Here is an 18764-nt window from a genome sequence, read left to right on the forward strand (position 1 = left end):
CACTTTCAAAGGAAACATGTTGGAAAAATACGGCGTATTTTACCACTGGAACCCAAAAACTAAGATTCCTGTTTAGGGCCTAGGGCCATATCCCAGTCTGGCAAAACCGAAAAATAAAGCCCCAGATCTTCCACGTGTGCAGCGGAGATTCATACAAGGTACGAGTTTCTATTCTCTAGCCCGATTTGGCAAAAACATAACGGCTGCATGATTCGAATGCGCCCGCGATCGGATTTGATTTCTAATCAAGCGCCTTTGATCTCTCGACCAAACCGTAATTGATCTCTTTGGTTTCCAGATTTGCTATTATAAAGCATGTGACATGTCATATAGCAATTTTTGGGTTGGGGCTATAACATTGCTATCGATGTCAATCCGCATTGCATAGACTGTTTGCCATGGCGTGCTTCTTACTCTCCGTGGCGTTCTGAGAATCTCAAAGGTGAAGGGCGGGTAGAGACCTGAAAACGACCTGGTCAGTATCCCCAGCCATAGGCGCCATTGCGAAGTATAGTGTGCCTTGGACGGTGGTGGGGTGCATTGAGATGCGAATAAAGTGATATCAAGTGTCAAGCTGGATGGACGCGTAATTTATTTCCAGCTGTAAAAGATGCAACCTTTTGAGTACATGGTCCTCAGGGACATTGCTCCTTGGACGAGGCCCAGGGCAACTGTGCAAAACACCACTCGTTTCGCCTATTACTTGCTTTCTCTTCTGGTGAGGATTTGGTGTGGCTTCTTGCTGATCAGGGCAGAGTCAGAGGTCGAGTCCTTGGATCCGGTCAATCCCCCGAGCCAGTCCAACTATCACAGCCAGTCCAGGTACCAGATCCAGTCAAGATTCCACAACCAAGTCATACTGCTTTTGCTTAGACACAGAAGGGCGGGTTTCCCAACTCTCCCGCAGGCCTCCGGAAACCTTGGGGACCTTATCTTACGCTCTCCTTATCACGCAATACAGAGAATTCCTTCGACCAGGTGGATCCGGGATATGGCACAGATGTCTCGTTCGTTGAACACGATACTTCGAGTAGGATGACAATTGGCAGTGTTGACCTCAGCTCGTACAACGCGACCAAGTGTCTCCCCACAATTTCCAAGCAGGAAGTTCACCTGAAAGACCAAAGACCATCGAGCTGATTGTTCCCAACGTATTACCACACATATACCGGGAGTGGACCCCCCGGCAAGCTCCGATGCTTAAAAGCGACTGTGCGACTGTCATCAGAATCAATTATTGTGGAATCGGCACACCGATCGACCCACACTCAAAAGGCAAAGAGCCAGTAAGAAACCATATATCAATCTCCTGTGTTCTCCATAAATCTCGCACGAATAAAATTTCTTAAGGAATGCCGATAGGAGAATCTCCGGTGATTTTTGGCTGAGATACTCCAACTTGGTCCATATTCTGATGTTGATCTTGCCCTAATCAGGTACCGATACATCCACTGATCGGCGATGGTCCCTCCGTATCGTGGAAGACGCAAGGGCTACAAAATCTTCACAATTTTTTAAATAAAAGCCGCGGCGTATGCAGGAATGGATCTCCAATTGCAACTGCACCTTTCCTCACCATGCGCCTCCTTCAAACTTTGACGGCCTCGTTGTTGCTCACTGGCAGCTCACTATGCGCCGGAGCTACTGGGACTCCTCAGAAGGGTCACCATGGAGCAATTGCTCCCAAGGTGTTCATTGTGTCAATGGTATGCGCTTCCGCCGAAATAAAGTCAATCTCGCTAATATGTTATCGCAGTTCGCACCTGAAGCCGAAGCTTGGTGGAACATCCCCGAATTCGACTTGTTTGCCCACAATATCACCATTCCCGGTCTCTCGCCTCTGTTCCCGCACGTGTACTGCACCGAGGACTATGATGTCTGCCAGCTCGTGACTGGAGAAGGCGAGATCAATGCCGCTGCCACTGTCACCTCCGTTGCTTTCTCCCCTATCTTCGATCTCACGCAAACCTACTTCTTCGTCGCGGGCATTGCCGGCGTCAACCCCAAGAGAGCCACCACTGGATCCGCGACCTTTGCTCGGTATGCAATCCAGGTCGCGTTGCAGTACGAAATCGATCTTCGCGAGCTTCCCAGCAACTATACCACCGGATATATCGCGCAAGGCACCGAATTCCCGGGCCAGTACCCAACCAGCATCTATGGCACAGAGGTCTTCGAGGTGAACGCTGAGCTGCGCACAATTGCGGCCAATTTCGCGCGCAAGGCAAACCTCTCCGACTCCGCCACTGCCCAGGCCTACCGCGCCCACTACAAGACCCCCAGTGGGAAGTACAAGGCTGCCACTTTGCCTCCTAGTGTTGTCGAGTGTGACGTCGCAACCTCCGATGTGTACTTCAGCGGCAATATGCTTGGCTCGGCGTTCGAAAACACCACCAAGGTGTTGACTAATGGAACCGGCGACTATTGCTCAACCGCACAGGAGGATAACGCCACGTTCGAAGTCTTGCTCCGATCCTCGATCCACAAGTTGACTGATTTCTCTCGCATTATCGTGATGCGCACTGCGTCGGACTTCGATCGCCCCTACCCCGGTGCTTCGGCGACCTACAATCTCTTCCAATCCTCAGAGCAGGGCGCATTCGAGCCCGCTATTAAGAATATCTATGTTGCTGGTATCAAGGTCGTCGAAGGTATTCTGGACGGGTGGGATGCCACCTTTGCTGCCGGTGTCAAGGCCAACAACTACATCGGTGATATCTTCGGTTCTCTGGGCGGTGTTCCAGACTTTGGTCCTGGACGCAAGCAGGCTCTTGTCGCTGGTGGCGCTTACAAAAAGCGCAGCCTTCAAAACAACTTCAAGCGTCGCATTTAAAAGATATGCTCTCTTTCTATCGGAAAGCTTGAAGTTTTAATCTGTTCGTGATATGAAAATTTATGTACTTATATTTGCATCTGTGAACAACCATTTTGGAATCATTTTTTTCTTTCATTGGTCTTCCAGAATAATCATCTGAATTCACTCGAATAGGTCGAGAGGAAAATAATCAGCCAATGCTTGATACCCCGCCACATTAGGATGAAGATGGTCTCCTGAATCATACTCTTCCAGCAACTGAGATGGCGCGTCCGGGTCCCTCAATACCCGGTCAAAGTCCAATACCGCATCAAATACGCCACTTTTTCGGATAAATTCATTAATTCGTTGACGAGTCCTCTCCCGCTCAGTACTTGAGTAAGGCTGCACATAGTCGGAGGTCGCCGACGAGCCGAATGGCGTGATAGTAGCTCCAAATACCGGAATACCCAAGGCATGCACCCGTGTCGCGATCTGTCTATATGCCGCCACAAGTTTCTTCTCAATTTCCGCCTGCGTGGCGGCATCGCCATCAGCAACGCCAATATCATTGACACCTTCGAAGATCATCGCATATTGCACTCCTGATTGTGCTAGGGCGTCTCGGTCAAGACGGCTGATCACATTTGGACCTAGGCCATCTTGTAGAATACGGTTTCCCCCGGCAGCCTGGTTAAGAATGGCGATATTCGACGTGGGTTTGTGCTTTTCCATTCTTGCTAGCAACAGATCCGGCCAACTACATTCATTAGCTATAAACCATGCACCGCAGGACGGCTCACTTACCGATCATTGCCATTTGTGGTGCTTCCTCGCCCATCGGTGATGCTGTCGCCAATGATAACGAAGCCACTAGACTCGGAAGGAAGCAAGGCCTCGACTCCACTGATAAAGTACCTAAGATAGGGGTCAGATGCAGATTCGCATTCGAGGGAATCAGAAGGTTTGTGGGAGAAATACGCACCAATGGTCCGTACTTTGAACAGACGAATCTGTGAGGTTCTCTGCGCCAGTCCAATCCCCAAAAGCGAGGTATGAAGTCGTTCTGCTTCCAGGGTGGCCAGTAATAGAGAAGCCTTGCTGCCCCTCTGCGAGATATATGTTGATCATGAGAGCCGATTGGGCCTTAACAGGGAACTTTATTGGGTCAGACACGACAAGGCCACCGTTTGGGATATCCACATCTGAGCCTCCATTGAAGAACACAGTTTTCAATGTCTCTGTATGTAGACCACTAACTCCCACCTGCTGGCTCGCTGGTAGGCTGATAGTCACATTGGTGATCTTGAGCTCGTTCAGCCCAAATGCATTAGAGAGTCGAATACGGATCTCTTGTGCTGCAAGTGAAACCTGAAGGGTTTGACGAATTGTAGCATTACTGAAGACAGCGGTGGATCCATTCTGTACCCCACAGTCAGTACCGAAGCATTGGTAGCCCCTGAGAATGGTATCCAACATACGAATGGAACCGGGGGTAGATTAGCGGGCTCGACCAACTGGGGCATAGTAGTCCATATATTCACCCAGTGCGAGTCTTCTGTGTTGCTGCCATGGTTTCTTCGGGCTAGCAAAGGGAAGGAAGATGCCAAGTGGACACACAGAGCGATTAGAAATATAGATCCGAGCTGAAACATAGTTACAGTTGTGGCAGGTAGTCGATCAACTGGTACAAGGGAAACAGGATCAATTTTCCCCTCATATTTCAAATCGAAATTCAATTTGCAATTTATAGCCCGTTATTTGAAGATTGTCCGGATAATGTGGATAAATTCTGTCGGAAAGTTAGCTACTCTATTTCCCCGCTGCATATCCTCTCCGCAAAGACAAATTGCGGGGGAATGGTTAAATAAGCTATGGACTCCTTTTGGCGGCATCCTGGATAATTGGGTAAATGTCAACCTGAAGAATAATAGTGGCAGATATAGAAAAAGGAAGTTGTGCTTGTGGTCTATGCTCTACCCAATGCCTCAGATCAATGCTATCTCCGCTCAAGCCGCGATAACATCCACGTGCACCCTGGGGCCTGCATGAAATCTTCAGGGGACTATTATTTTTCATTTAGAAACCGCATCAAATATTAGTGATAGGTTGATTGAGATTTACTCGGAGTTCTTGGTTTGAGTGTCGACGATCGGATGAGGATGTATAAACCTCAAGATTCTCAAGGTTGGGTACTGTTTAGCTTGAAGCATACTGGAATTGACAATTGTAAGATGATTGCGCTGCCTCATTGCAAGGATCATATTAATAGCTCTCAAAGGAAAGATATAGAAGTTCAAATAAAGTTCAAATCCCTGATGAAAAAAAGAATTATTCTAGGGAGTTACCCTGTCAAATCTATTGTTATATTCCAAGATGGTGGCTTCATATAGAGGAGTTAATAGGCTCAAATATGGTGAGGTCATGCGACGGATGTAACCCTACTTTGTACGCCGGAATGGGGATACACCCCTAATTTTACAGCTTCTAGATCTTCTAACTATGCATGAAAATATCCAGAAGAATTAAAACGAAAATAAACCGGTGAGACACAATCTGCATGGGATATCAAGGGAGAGAAAGGGGGCTTTATCTGTACAAGCATAGACCATCTGCGGTATAGGATTCAAACCAAGCTCGCGGGAAGTACTTACCTTTTTCCCCCGCAGATAAGCCTCTAAACAGCCCAAAAGACCGAATGCGGCCATCTCAGGGCGATCCTTGCCTGTTCAGCTAAATCTTTCCATGATGCGGAGAAACGTGGGGGTGATATTCATGCATGGGCGATGCAACATTCTCCTTATCTAGTAGAGAAAGGGATGTCACCTCGCTTTTGATAAGAGGAGGCTCGCAGCTGGAGCCTTAAAACTTCGAACTTTGACAGGTAGCGCACCGACTTGACCTTTCTATATTTCTTTGTCTATAACACCTCGGATACCAACATGTCGAGTTCAGCACGCGCATCGTCGCCTGATGGCACAGTGAAGAAAACGGACGCATTGGGCACTGCGGAAGAGCCCAACACGCTGAAAGGCTATGGCTCTGTCCCGGGTGTGATTGACGAGGTGACCCGAGTTGTCGACCACAAGGCTGAACGGCGTCTCTGTCGGAAGTTTGACTATCGCCTGCTCCCTATCCTAGCGGTTATGTGTAAGTTTGCTCGATTCTTGTCGGATATGCAGATAATTAACTAGCGATAGACCTATTCAATGCCCTAGACAAAGGAAATCTAGGAAATGCAGAAACTGATGGGATGAGCAAGGGTAGGTAAGATCCTCGATCCAAGTGGCAGATACTTGAAGACTAATTGAATTATTAGACCTAAATTTCAAGCCGAATGAGTACAATCTCCTGTTATCGATCTTCTTTGTTCCATTCGTGATCTTTGCACCGCCCTTCTCAATGCTTGGAAAGAAGTTCAGTCCAGCGCGCGTGCTTCCAATCCTGATGTTCTCATTTGGTTCGTTCACGATGCTCTCTTCGGCCGCCTACAATTTCAGTGGCATGTTCGCCTTGCGCTGGTTTCTGGGTATGTCTGAGGCTGCATTCTTCCCACTGGTCATCTACTACTTGACCACTTTCTACCGTCGCGGCGAGCTGGCTCGTCGCCTGGCTGTTTTCTACGCTGCATCCAACATCGCAAACGCTTTCTCTGGACTTATTGCGTTCGGAGTGTTCCAGATCAAGGGGTCTCATATCCCCAATTGGCGCTACCTATTCATTATCGAGGGCGGCGTCACTGTTCTCTTCGCTATATTTGCTTTCTTCTATCTTCCTCGGAGCGCTGCCGAGGCGAAGTTCCTGTCTGAGGAGGAGAAGGCGCTAGCTTTTCACCGAATTCAAGTCGACTCCAGTGCAGTGGTCAACGAGGAGTTTAGCTTCCGTGAGGCCCTTGGCATCTTCAAGCACCCCACTACTTACGTCTTCTTGTGCATTGAAATCTGTCTCGGTGTGCCTTTGCAGGGCGTCGCGCTCTTCTTGCCTCAAATCGTCGGGGGATTGGGTTATCCCACCGTCAAAACCAATCTATACACTGTTGCGCCAAATGTCACAGGAGCAGTGATGCTGCTGGTACTCGCCTTCTCCTCTGATTGGAGCAAACTGCGATCACCATTTATTGTTCTGGGCTTCCTCCTTACATTCTCCGGGTTCATGATCTATGCATCCATCGACGATGTGCAGGGTGACATCCAGGTAGCCTACTTCGCAACTTTCATGATGACTTGGGGAACGTCCGCGCCATCCGTTATGCTCAGCACCTGGTATAATAACAACATCGCCCACGAGGGTCGCCGTGTATTGTTGACAAGTATCGGCGTGCCATTGGCCAACTTGATGGGCTTGGTGAGCAGCAACTTGTTCCGGAAGCAAGATGCACCCAAGTATACGCCCGCGCTGATTAGCGTTGCTGCATTCGGTGCTACTGGTGCTTGCTTGACGGCTTCCCTAGCACTCTACATGTGGCTGGATAACAAGCGACGCGATCGTAGTGATGGAGTCAAGATTCGGGCACGGGATATTCCAACGGAGCGAATGAGAGATGGGCCGGCATCTGCTGAGTTCAGATGGTTTTTGTAAGAGGAAGGTCCAAATATCACGCCTGTATTTAATTAGTTGTGCGAAATGAATATTCGTCTGTCCATAAGCTTCGTGTGCCCTGATCTCGGTGGCATCTACAGCATGACTCATTTATGTTAGGGCCATTTACACAGGTACGTACCTAATCCCAAGATTAATTTCCAAAGACCATCATTGAATAGGCTAGGACCCCCGTCGTTTCAGAACGCCCTCTCTAGTATTTAAACTCGCTATTCTCCTCGAGTTCAATTAATCGCATCCAGCTGTTCGTTCACAGAACTCACCTATCACTCTCTACCATGGAACATTTCCGGCATACCGCTCATATCGGAACCCACTCCTTAAGTTACGCGTTGCGAGGCATTCCTCGGCATCCCGGTGCTCCGTTAGTGGTGGTACTCACCGGGATAACTAGCAGTTCTTTGGAATGGAGCGCAGTGTGTCGCCATCTCGAGCACGAGGCGTCCGTGCTTTTATATGAACGGACCGGCTACGGTCGAAGCGAGGCATGCTTAACAGCGGAGCCAGACTCCTTAACGATCGTCGACGAGCTATCTAGATTGCTGGTCGCTGCAGCACTTCCACCCCCGTACCTGGTGGTGGGCCATTCCTGGGGCGGGATTCTCGCACGGGAGTTCCTTGCTGCCCGCGGTCCTGAAGCTATCTGCGGGATGGTACTGGTGGATGCCGTTCAGGAACGTATGCTCTTCGAGACGTGGCCCGATCCCAGTATCGCCGCCGTCACGGCGGGACTTGACTACATGGAAGTTGTGGGATTGACCCGCGATCACCGACTAACTGAGTCCGAGTGGGCAGAGCTAATGGCTGAGGAGGCCAGTCCCCACCACGAGCGCCAGGCCGTCCGGGAGCTCCCCCATTTGCAGACCAGCCGCAGCGTCCTGGCCCAGAAGCAGCAACTTCGCCCTGGTCGGGACCTGCTGCACGGCAAGCCGCTGAGTGTGCTTCGCGGTAATTCTCTCCGTGACCAAGAGCGGATGTACCACCGGGGTGTGGCCCAGGGGTTGGGGACTGAGGCCCAGCGAGCGACATTTCGTGACTATCTAGCCCACTGGGACCACAGCGAGGAGGCTTTTCAGTGCGAACTACTGAATCTGTCGACCACAGCATGCTTCTCCACGACATCCCAGAGTGGTCATAATATTCAGCTCACCGAACCTGAACGAGTCGCTGACGAAATTCGGTGGGTCCTACAGCGGATTTCATCCGTCGCTGTCACCATCTGAGTGTTGATCTATATGTGCATGTATCTGTAACATGTCAGAAAATACACCAGTATTTGATACCATTCAATGGCAGCTCACTCCATGTTTTAAAAGTGAGGCAGTAGCTAGGACAGCCCATCGAGGATTCTTTGTCGACCAAATTTGTGGCCTAGTGTGCAAGGACGGCATAGAACAATCGAAGCTATATTGAACCAAAGAGTAACCGGTTGAGAATAATCATCTCAGTTAAAAATCCTTTTAATGCCTAACCCTGTACATATAAGTAAGGTGGTGTTGGCAGCCCTACCTGTGGATCTGGGTAGAGAAAGAATCCCGAAGCTACCTCGGGAAGGGAGGGCTTACATCTCCATCGATGTGGCTGAACATCCCTGCAACATTTATCTCTTGTAATTTTCACTTATGTGACCGATCTCACAATTATGAGCCATTGGGCCCGCAGTCTTCGCCCAAAGTAGCAACCGAATCGACAATCTTTCGATCAGATCTGATGTGTTGATTCCTTTCCAACACGCCCAACCCGAAGAAGAATAAGCGCAATCCATTATAATTCCCATCCAGCTCACCGCTGTTCGACCTGATATGCAACTGCCCCGCATCACGTGGATCAGGGTATATACATAAAACCATCTGGGCACGCTGTTTGTTGTACTCCCTACACTGATCTGATTTCAACATCTTCACTCCAACCCCATTTCGCATCCTATAAATAATGGCTTCAAATACCAGTCAAGTGTCACCTTTGCGGCCAGTCACACGACACATCACAGGTCACAATGAGAACGGGAAAGCAGTAATCCATTCCTCGACACCGGCTGAATGGGAATCACTCGAAGAAAGCAACATGGCATTCAACGTTGTTTATACGAACCAATTCCACCCTGATCTCAATAATGATGCAGACGTCAAGACCCACGAGACATTGAAAAAATCGGACCAGCTTGGCCTCGTGAACCCTGGTGGAAGCGTATGCCGCATTGTGGACTTCGCTCCCAACAACCTCGTTGTAGTTCACCGGACGCAAAGTCTCGACTACGGTGTGGTGCTCGAAGGGCAGGTGGAAATGATCTTAGAAGATAGTGAGCCAGTCATCATGAACCGAGGGGATGTTGCGGTACAGCGGGCTACGATGCATGGGTGGCGCAACACCAGCGAGACAGAATGGGCGCGTCTCCTGTTCGTGCTGCAGGATTGCAAGAAATTGACGGTGGGGGGGAAGGCACTGGGGGAAGATCTGGGAATTGCGGCTGGAGTACTGAAGCCGAGTGGAAATGATCAGAACTGAATGCTCTCACTTTTTGTTGGGATAATTTGACAATGAAATTCAATGATCTTCAGAGCTCCAACGCTCTATTGAACCTTGATGACTACCTTGCCAAAGTGGCTGCCGCTTTCCAGGAACTTGAATGCTTCTTTGGACTCGGCAAATGAAAAGACCCGGTTAACTACCGGGTGAACCTGATTTGTCTCATAGAAACGAATCATTTCCTCAAACCGATCTTTGGGACCGTTGATGATTCCTCTGAGTGTCACCGTTCGACGGAGAGTTAGCAGGTTGACATTCAGGCGGTCCTCATCGGCATCTATCTTGCCCGAGACATAACCAATGCAGTTGATCAATCCTCCGAAAGCGATGCAATCAAAACTCTTCCGCAAGGTTTTGGCACCGCCAACTTCCAAGACGATATCAACGCCGTGGTTCTCAGTGATCTTCATCACTTCGAGTTCCCAGTCGGGGTTGGTGCGGTAGTTGATCGTAAAATCAGCACCTAGCTCTTTAGCCTGGTCTAATTTGGTATCAGACGAGGAGGTGATAATAACTGTTTGTATGATCAGCGTTTTCGTCATATCAATGGTAATGAGTCTCATCCCATGACCCACCCTTTGCACCAGCAGCCTTTGCAATCTGCAGTCCGGCGATAGCCACACCACCAGTTCCCTGGAGCAAGACGTATTCGTCCTTTCCGCCGCTCTGCCCTATCGGTCGCATGCCATTGATAGACATCCACGCCGTAACTGAAGCGATGGGAAGCGTAGCCGCCTCCTCATCTGACATGAATCTAGGCGCTTTTACCAGGCCATAGTCAGGGAACACACGGTGAGTTGCAAGGACACCATCCTGCGGCAGTCCCAGGCTCTTGGCAAGTTCCTTCTCGGTCACCTGGCCGGTTTGATGATCGGGCAGGAAAGTTGAAAGCACCCGGTCGCCGACTGTCCACGTCGTCACTCCAGATCCAATTTGCGTCACTACCCCGCACATGTCCGAGCACGGCACGATGGTAGCGTCCTGTTCGGCGGTTTTGTGATGTTTATACTCGCCATTGGTCACTTTCAAAGACTCGGTCAGCATGCATCCTGCACGTATGTTTTCAGGTGATTTACCTTCCACGTCACGGTAGTTCAGAGATACAGCATGGATCTCTACCAATACTTCGTTCGGCCCTGGTGTGGGCATTGGAGCTTCGATCTGGCTAAGACGATCAATGCCCTTCAAGGGCGAGATCCATTGTTTAACGGCCATTTTTTCACGACTTTGGTTGAAGAACAGGCCCAATGGAAAAAGAACGCAATAAGTCAAAGACTGAAGCTGGTTATAAATCACGTTGGAGAAATTTGGAGATATGGATCCATCCTGATGGCCTTGGTGCTGAGTAATCGAGGTATTCGACCTCCAGATTCTCTTCAGGGCACCAGGGCTGCTCTCTCTCAGTCGATGATGAAGTGGATATCTCTAAATGCTGATCCTGACCATTTGGTCTTGTCGCACATAAGAGAACCGAAAGTCCGACATGCACAGTCCATGATATATTATGTAGCGGGCCTTATCTCCGCCAAACTCCGATGCCCAGATGGCCCTGTTTAATCATGCAATCTCCATTTTTCACTCCTTCACTTCTCCAACACTCACAACTCCTTTGAAAAATGAGCGACACAACACCTATAGTCCCGGAAGAGCATTCACATAAAACCCCAGGTCCGTAACTCTCCTATATATAGGTATTATCAAGCTAACTCATTCCCCGCAAGCTCACGTCCTCCACTCACCAGTTGCCCACGCCTCCCCACGTTTACCTCAAGCCATCGCCCACCGAGGATTCAAAGGCCAATATCCCGAGAACACTTTACTGTCAATCGATGGCGCAATTCGGGCCGGAGCTCACGCCCTCGAGCTTGACCTCCATATCTCCCGCGATGGGGTCGTAGTGTTATCCCATGTAGGTGCTTCTCCTACCATGCGATCTAGAACCATACTCATCCATCCAAGGACGCAAGCCTCATGCGCTGTTTCGGTATCAAGAAAAAGGTCACCGACTGCGACTGGGAGTATTTGAAAACTTTACGAACTCTCCAAGCCCCCCACGAACCGATGCCCCGGCTAGTCGATGTGTTGGAATACCTTAGACAACCGGGTCGGGAGAATCTCTGGATCTTACTAGACATAAAGGTAGCGAAGCTATTCTCCCCACCTGGCTCGTTGTCTCTTCCACCAGACTAACATCCAACCCTATTTCCCAGCTCACTAATGAACCCTTCGCTATTATGGACCGAATTGCCAAAGTCATCGAGTCGGTCCCTATGCCTGCGAGTGGCCCCGACTGGCACCACCGCGTCGTTCTCGGCTGCTGGTCTGCACGATACCTACCCGCGCGAGCAAAGCACTTGCCACAGTATCCATTGACGCTGATCTGTGTCGATTTGAGCTATGCGCGCCAATTCCTCCAAGTACCGCTTCTATCCTTCAACGTCAACCAGATGATCCTGATGGGTCCGCTCGGGCGAGGGTTTTTGGACGAAGCGCGCGCAGCCCGACGTAAAGTCTACGTTTGGACGGTGAATGCGCCGAATCTAATGCGCTGGTGTATCCGACACGAGGTCGACGGGGTCATCTCCGACGAGCCCGGTCGGTTCCGGCAGGTCTGTGAGGGGTGGGAGAAGGAACATACGGGTGTATTGGGGGTCCCGAATCCCAATTTAGATCGGATCCCGTTGAGACAACGGGTTGAAATCATTGCGGTGGCGCTTTATGTTATTTGCTTTGGATGGATCTTGAAGCGGATGTATCTTACTCCTGTTGAGCGACTCGAGTTCGAGGAGCACAAGTCGAAATAGTTGCATAGCATCGAACTGAAGGGGCGATGGCATATTAAAGGTTAATGATATATAATGAGGCATGATGTTTTCGGTTATTGATAAAAACTTGAAAAAATGACATTATGTCCATTAAACTTGTAAATCCTGCACAAGAGACAACCCACCAACCAAACACCGAGCCGATAGAGAGTATGTACATTAGAAACATTTCGGCATGAAGAAATCAACAAAATACACCCCGAATGATGACCCAAAAATCACAAGACCTGCCAATGGGGCGTTTTCAATGGATACAGATGAAGGATAGCCCGATGCAAGGGAAAAACAGACGATCAACGCCATTGCCAGCGAAAATCAAATGGGTGAGATAGCACAAAGGGTATATCGCGATATATAAAGGAATGAAGAAAGTGGGGAATGAAATCCGCGGGAGAGCGGAAAAGGGGAATGTGCAACTCAGGACTTTCCAAGGTTAACAGGAAAGAAGAGTTGAGGAAGACGATTTGTTCAAATCATCATAAGCTTAGTCGTCCGTCGTTCGGGGAACCGTCCTCCTCCACCAGGGGGGAATCGGGGACCGGGGTGGAGTCCAGGCCCGGGTCCAGGCCCAGGTCTTCCGCCATGTGGAGGGTACGGGCCCGGAGGAAATTGGCCGGACTTGGCCAGGGGAGACGAGGGTAGTGTGGGGCGGCGACGACCAGGAGGACCAGAAGGACCAGGAGGTGGTGGGTGGTAGGCAGCAGCGGCTCGACGAGCATCTCTTTCGCAGAAGACTTCGCCATTCCACTCGAAGTAGTCACCCTTGAGAAGGACGTGGCATGTACGACACTGCAAACATTGGGTATGGAATCGACGGCGATCTGGGCGTGCAGGGTTCCGCTCGACGGTCTCCAAGTAATGGCCCTCAATACCGGTGTGACAGCCGGCGCAAAGGGACCCGTTGCGCTCGTGGTAATGTTGCGCGCAGAAGGGTCTATTGTTGAGGACGTAGAAATCGGCTGTTTGGAAGGGAGAGTGGCACTCGAAACAAACGAAACAGCCACGGTGGTATCGACCTGTTAGACGGCCGTCCGAGGATGAGATCGATTTTCCTGTGATCGTCTCATTGCAACCCTTACACTTCCCCTTGGAACGTGTAGCGGACCGGGTTGGTGTTGTCGGTGTTTGTTGTTGTGGTAGGGGTGCTGTGAATGAGCGTTGTGGTGGCGGCTTTCGGGGGATAGATTGTTTTGGTTGTGCTGGGATCGGAGTCGGGGGTACTTCTTTCCTCTCTGCAATCAATGACACGCCACCTTGATTGATTGAAGGGTCGGTAGGTGAATCCGGGCTGAAGAAAGCAGCCGGGATGGGAGGGACATCCTCCATTGTGCTCCGTATACGGCCGGGTACTTCTACGATCGTCTGTCGGGTCCGGGCAGGCAGTTCTTCAACCAAGGGGCTTAGATTGAGCGGATCGGTGGGTTTGTGTCGGCTCAAGCTAGCATCAGAGGGAAGACTGGACATGGAACTACCACTGCGGGCATCGGAAGGCGATGAATCAGAACCAGAGCTTTCAGAGTTATTCATCTGGTCATCCAGACCGAGAGCCCGTGCAAAGCTAGTGACAGAAAATGCACTTGTCGTACTTGCGTTAGAGTCTTTCCTTGGCGCATCGCTGCCTGGCTCTGTTGCCGCTGTCGCAGGGTGGAGGTTCGCAGGGTTGTAAGCGGTGTATTTGGTATGATCCTGGAATTGAGCCGAAGAAGAATCCTCCGGGAGATCTTGTAGTCCAGTAGTCGGGCTTTGGCCTCCGGGAATACCGAAGTCAAATCCACTGGCTTCTTCCTTGCTAATGCGTGATGACACCACCGAGACGTTGGAATCACGGGGGAAAGAAGTATTATGGTTGGGTGTGCGAAGAGGTGCCAATGGCACTGGTGGTATGTCGTCCATAAATGACCGGAAACCCCGCGAAAGGCTGTTGGTCGACGACCTCGTTGTGGAACCGCCGTAGCGACTGCTGGCGAAAGACGTCCGGTAGCTGCTGTTGCTCACCGCTGATTCCCCCCTGTGATGATTCGTATCTGGGGACTTAGGTGGCAATGGGCTAGGTGGAAGGCGTATATTCTCTGGCATCACACCCTGCCCTTGTCCCGGCGACGAGACTGATGTTCGTGGTTTAAACGCAGTCCGATCTGTCATCATTGGACTTGGTGTCCTCACTTCAGTCGGTGATCTGTTACCAGGCATGGGGAATGAGAAGACCATATCATCGGTCAGACTGTGCGAAGACGGGCGCACCGTAGATGGAGGTGCCGGACTGGTAGGGAAAGGTGATAGATGGACACTGTTAGCTGGTGTCGGCATATTTGGCTGCAAGAATGCTCGATCTGTATATAGAGTTAGTCGCGGATCCCTTCAACTCCCCACATGGCGATTTGAGACATACTTGCAGCGGAGGGGTCTATGGCCGGGGGAGGGCCCCGGCCAACCTTTGCCTCTGTGAATCGGTCCGAATCGAATCCTGCCGACGGAGGCGGTGATGGAATAGGTGCTGGGGCTATAGAGTCAGCACGTAGACCTGGGGTGATTGAATAATTGAATCCTACCAAAATCATTCCGAATGCAAGTGTGATCTCCCATAGAAGAGATCTCGACATTGCACCCACAATTGGAGCATTTTATGGTGGGCAGGAAGCCCATATTCATTGAAGCCATCAAGGATTGTGAACATCGAATTCAGTCGGCCATATCCCCTTGAGATATGAGACTATTGAATCCAAAGGAAAGTTGAGAGAATTGTATGTTCAGTTGTGCCAGTGTCCCCGTGCTTTGTGCCACGGGAAAAACACACGCTAGTCTGGTTAGCGTCTCCAGTGTGGAAAGGGGGTGCGTAACTGTGTTCAGGGGTAGTTATCTACATTTATTATAGGTACGCATTAATATAATAGATATTATCTTTATATCATATTAACGACTATAAACTATTCTATATGATACACAGCACAGAGTACGTAGATAAATAGTTCTTCAGTCCTCGGTTGTCTCTATTATCTCTTCAATTCATCTCTCCTGACTCAGTGGATCCCCAAATATTCGGTGCACAGGGAAACTGCACATCAGAAAAAGAGATTCAGCTTGCAATGCGACTGGTCCGTACCTAGTGTCTGATCCTCCACCACCACCAATCACATTGCCCAAATGATGTTGTGAGGCTTGCAACCTTTGGAATCGTTCGATCAGTGGAGATCAAGGGGGTATCTCTCGATTTGGATTTTTGAATGGATTCTGACCCTACAAAAAAGCTTTCCTGACATACAACCCCTGATGAGCTCATGTGGCGATAAGTTCCCAAGGTTGTTATATTCTTGGAACACAGAAAAACAATCAACTCTGTTACTTTTCGCCCGTGCTGGCGATCCGCGGGGCCATATTCCCCTCCCCCTCCGAACCCGCTCCTATTACTGGCTACTGTCCTCCACTCAATGCCACAAGTCCTGCAAGACCCTGGAACTTGGTTGAAAGCAGAAGTACATCCTCCGTACGGAGTACGGAGTCCATTGTAGATACTTTTCTACCTTTTGGGTAGTTGCAAGAACTAACCCGCGAAGCCCGGGTGTTTTGAATCCTCACTGTTTGAAAATTCGTGAAACGGGTATAGTGACAATATCGGAATGAGACGAGATGGCACCCTGTACTCCGTATGGGGTTTCTGCTTGCGTGTGGGAAAGGGACGGGACGATCATCTGTCGCACCTGTGCCTCCACTGTAGACGCGGCCCAGGTTAGAGACATGCGAGACATGTTCTCCTCCTTTTTCTCGCTCTCCTACTTGCTTTGTTACTACACATAGTAACAGCTTCAACGCATGCCCCACGTCTCCCGAAGCTGTCGCTGGAGCGCATGGGTTGGCCAGCCGTGGAGTGTATCGGTTTGGATAAGCACTTGGATCAAATGGTCCTGTTCATGTGGGTCCGTGAAGCGATCGCCGCCTGTGACCCTGGTTAGCCTCATATTACTTGGAACATATTGACAATTTCTGCTGCTTACAGAGATGGATGGCCATACACCCGACAACCATGGCTGGGGGCACAGAGGCATTGGATAATGAAGCGCCACATACTTTCCAAACCCCCCTGCGGATATGGTCCTGAACCCGTTAGTCTTAGCCTGAGTACCTAATATAGATTGGAAAGTTGCTCAGACACTTACATCAGCCTCCTGGATCAAACGCCTGCGCAGAGGTCCAACCGTAGGCAAAGTTGGGTCATGCACAGAAAGCAGAATTTGGGCAAGATCGATATATTGATTACCGATTGCTATAGTCCCAAGCGATTAGCCTCGGTTCATATCCTAAACTGCAGGATACGTTTCCTGAAACATCACCCGATACGTACCATGCCAGGGACACCCGTAACGAATGTCGGTGAATTTAGTTCCCACCTCCCCGTCTCCACCCACAAAATATGGATCGAAAGAGTCCGGCCGAGTCTCACTCCATTGCTGGTTATATGCCTTAAGCTCTGCATGCGCAGCCGGTGAGCGAGGTCCTTCCCCGAAACAAAACACCAAAACGTGTGCGCAATGAGTGATTGCATGATTCGCCCACGCGCAATCACCTGCATCAGGGCCCAGCGAGTTGGAGTGGGAATTCCAGTCCAAGGACCTCAGCTCAATGTCTGGGGCTTGGTGGAGGCTAAGGGCATTGTAAATCTCCTGGCGTAGGCCACTCCAATAGACAGCCTGCCGTAAACTTGGGGTTGTTGTCATCAATGATGGAGACCGTATGAAAGCCTTTGTCCCGAAGGAGTGGCCTCGAATATCGGACCCGGCAAGTGGAACTATGATCATTGTCAGCAGGGTTCTTGACACATGTGGGAATGGATCTTATGCTAACCATCAAATTCTTCCAGCAAGCGTAGAATTACAGTAGCAGCCAACAAATCATCATCCATTGTAACACCGTGGTCATTCAACGCGGGGATCAACTTCTCCAGACATGCTTGGTAATAGCGGTCCGACACAAAAGGGTCAAAAGCTGTTGTGCGATTCAAATGACGAGCCGACATGGCCAATATTGCATTGAATAATGTCTCGCAGTGGCGTGCTCTGTAAGGGATATGGATAGCAAAATGTTGCTGGCGATCCGTGCAATCGAACTTGATATCGTACAATCAGACTACCGTTCGTCTTTCGAGAAAAAAAAAGGATCTGCACTTACGAAGCGTGCAACATTGTCTACAAAATGCTGCAATAAACGCGCCTCCTGGGGATCTCTCAGGGGCCATGGCCGCTGACTTGATCGTTCGGGTGTGCCCAATACCTGGGACGTTGGTGAAACAACACTACTTCTCGTTTGTAACTGGTAGTTTGGGAATCCATATTGCGGCAAAGGCGCGGCATGTGAGGACCCGGGAGACAGCCTTTCCGGCATAGGAATGGAGTCGGCAGGACTATGCAAACTCCCAGCAGGCGAGAGCACATTGGTTGCCGCCTCAGTCGAGCTATCCACTTGATCACTTCCGCTTTCGAGTACAAAGTCAACTAGCCAACAGTCTGATGTCAGATTAGATCTCAGCGGAATCGGGTAAAGAATCCAACCTCTAGGTGGTGGTTGAAGCCAAACTTGGTTGCTAGGAAACTTGGTGCGCGTCGTCCGACCCTTTGCCTGTCGAAACTTGGTTTCTTTTTTACCTCGAGTACATTCTCGACCAGTGCGAACGCATCGGCTGCATTGTGGCAAGATTCCGTCACCTATCGACAGTTAACGGAGAGCTGTTTCTAGGGGTTAAGCGGTATTACATTTATGGTGAAGGACACGGCATGGATCACTGAAATTAGTCAGATGTCAAGCCTTAGAAAAATCAAGGATCATTCAGGCCGTTGCTTACCAGCATTGGGGGTTCTTCGCACCGGGCATGGCGGAGATGTTGATTTTCTTCACCACTTGCGTCGGGGAAGTTCCCCACTGCGGGGGATTTAATCCGGTGCCACAATATCGATGGTGGCGATGATATAGTTACTTTGGAGATTATCTGATAACTAGCTGTTCTAAAAAATTTAAAAAAATTGTGTAGATAC

At 49.9% G+C, this 18764-nt stretch overlaps 9 protein-coding genes across 9 annotated transcripts; 5 read left to right on the forward strand and 4 right to left on the reverse strand.

Annotated features, from left to right (window-relative positions):
* Positions 1-1562: 1562 nt before the first annotated feature.
* On the forward strand, positions 1563-2833 carry N7537_002287 (purine-nucleoside phosphorylase; the record flags this gene model as incomplete). Its single annotated transcript, XM_056893345.1, has 2 exons — positions 1563-1706; positions 1757-2833. The coding sequence occupies exons 1-2, from the start codon at positions 1578-1580 to the stop codon at positions 2831-2833; spliced, it is 1206 nt and encodes a 401-aa protein (XP_056758340.1). The 5' UTR covers positions 1563-1577.
* A 144-nt stretch (positions 2834-2977) lies between these two features.
* On the reverse strand, positions 2978-4449 carry N7537_002288 (SGNH/GDSL hydrolase family protein; the record flags this gene model as incomplete). The annotated part of the gene is made up of 4 exons (XM_056893346.1): positions 2978-3554; positions 3602-3712; positions 3780-4216; positions 4276-4449. 4 exons carry the CDS (start codon positions 4447-4449, stop codon positions 2978-2980), a joined length of 1299 nt encoding a protein of 432 aa, XP_056758341.1.
* A 1287-nt stretch (positions 4450-5736) lies between these two features.
* On the forward strand, positions 5737-7372 carry N7537_002289 (putative MFS transporter; the record flags this gene model as incomplete). Its single annotated transcript, XM_056893347.1, has 3 exons — positions 5737-5944; positions 5995-6057; positions 6114-7372. 3 exons carry the CDS (start codon positions 5737-5739, stop codon positions 7370-7372), a joined length of 1530 nt encoding a protein of 509 aa, XP_056758342.1.
* A 299-nt stretch (positions 7373-7671) lies between these two features.
* Positions 7672-8616, forward strand: N7537_002290 (alpha/beta fold hydrolase; the record flags this gene model as incomplete). Its single annotated transcript, XM_056893348.1, has 1 exon — positions 7672-8616. The coding sequence occupies one exon, from the start codon at positions 7672-7674 to the stop codon at positions 8614-8616; it is 945 nt and encodes a 314-aa protein (XP_056758343.1).
* Positions 8617-9325: 709 nt separating this feature from the next.
* On the forward strand, positions 9326-9898 carry N7537_002291 (cupin domain-containing protein; the record flags this gene model as incomplete). Its single annotated transcript, XM_056893349.1, has 1 exon — positions 9326-9898. One exon carries the CDS (start codon positions 9326-9328, stop codon positions 9896-9898), a length of 573 nt encoding a protein of 190 aa, XP_056758344.1.
* A 65-nt stretch (positions 9899-9963) lies between these two features.
* Positions 9964-11134, reverse strand: N7537_002292 (zinc-dependent alcohol dehydrogenase family protein; the record flags this gene model as incomplete). Its single annotated transcript, XM_056893350.1, has 3 exons — positions 9964-10433; positions 10495-10941; positions 10996-11134. The coding sequence occupies 3 exons, from the start codon at positions 11132-11134 to the stop codon at positions 9964-9966; spliced, it is 1056 nt and encodes a 351-aa protein (XP_056758345.1).
* Positions 11135-11535: 401 nt separating this feature from the next.
* N7537_002293 (uncharacterized protein) lies at positions 11536-12723 on the forward strand (the record flags this gene model as incomplete). The annotated part of the gene is made up of 4 exons (XM_056893351.1): positions 11536-11587; positions 11641-11828; positions 11879-12000; positions 12063-12723. 4 exons carry the CDS (start codon positions 11536-11538, stop codon positions 12721-12723), a joined length of 1023 nt encoding a protein of 340 aa, XP_056758346.1.
* Positions 12724-13212: 489 nt separating this feature from the next.
* Positions 13213-15302, reverse strand: N7537_002294 (LIM domain-containing protein; the record flags this gene model as incomplete). The annotated part of the gene is made up of 2 exons (XM_056893352.1): positions 13213-15074; positions 15134-15302. The coding sequence occupies 2 exons, from the start codon at positions 15300-15302 to the stop codon at positions 13213-13215; spliced, it is 2031 nt and encodes a 676-aa protein (XP_056758347.1).
* Positions 15303-16544: 1242 nt separating this feature from the next.
* On the reverse strand, positions 16545-18651 carry N7537_002295 (Zn(II)2Cys6 transcription factor domain-containing protein; the record flags this gene model as incomplete). Its single annotated transcript, XM_056893353.1, has 8 exons — positions 16545-16675; positions 16734-16833; positions 16896-17002; positions 17081-17524; positions 17581-17842; positions 17905-18437; positions 18486-18514; positions 18575-18651. Coding segments are annotated over 8 exons (1683 nt in total), but the record flags the coding sequence as incomplete, so codon positions are not given.
* Between the last annotated feature and the right edge of the window lie 113 nt (positions 18652-18764).

The sequence above is a fragment of the Penicillium hordei genome (genome assembly GCF_028827395.1).
Source record: "Penicillium hordei strain IBT 12815 chromosome Unknown utg000001l_segment0_segment0, whole genome shotgun sequence".
Classification (NCBI taxonomy): Eukaryota; Fungi; Ascomycota; class Eurotiomycetes; order Eurotiales; family Aspergillaceae; genus Penicillium; species Penicillium hordei.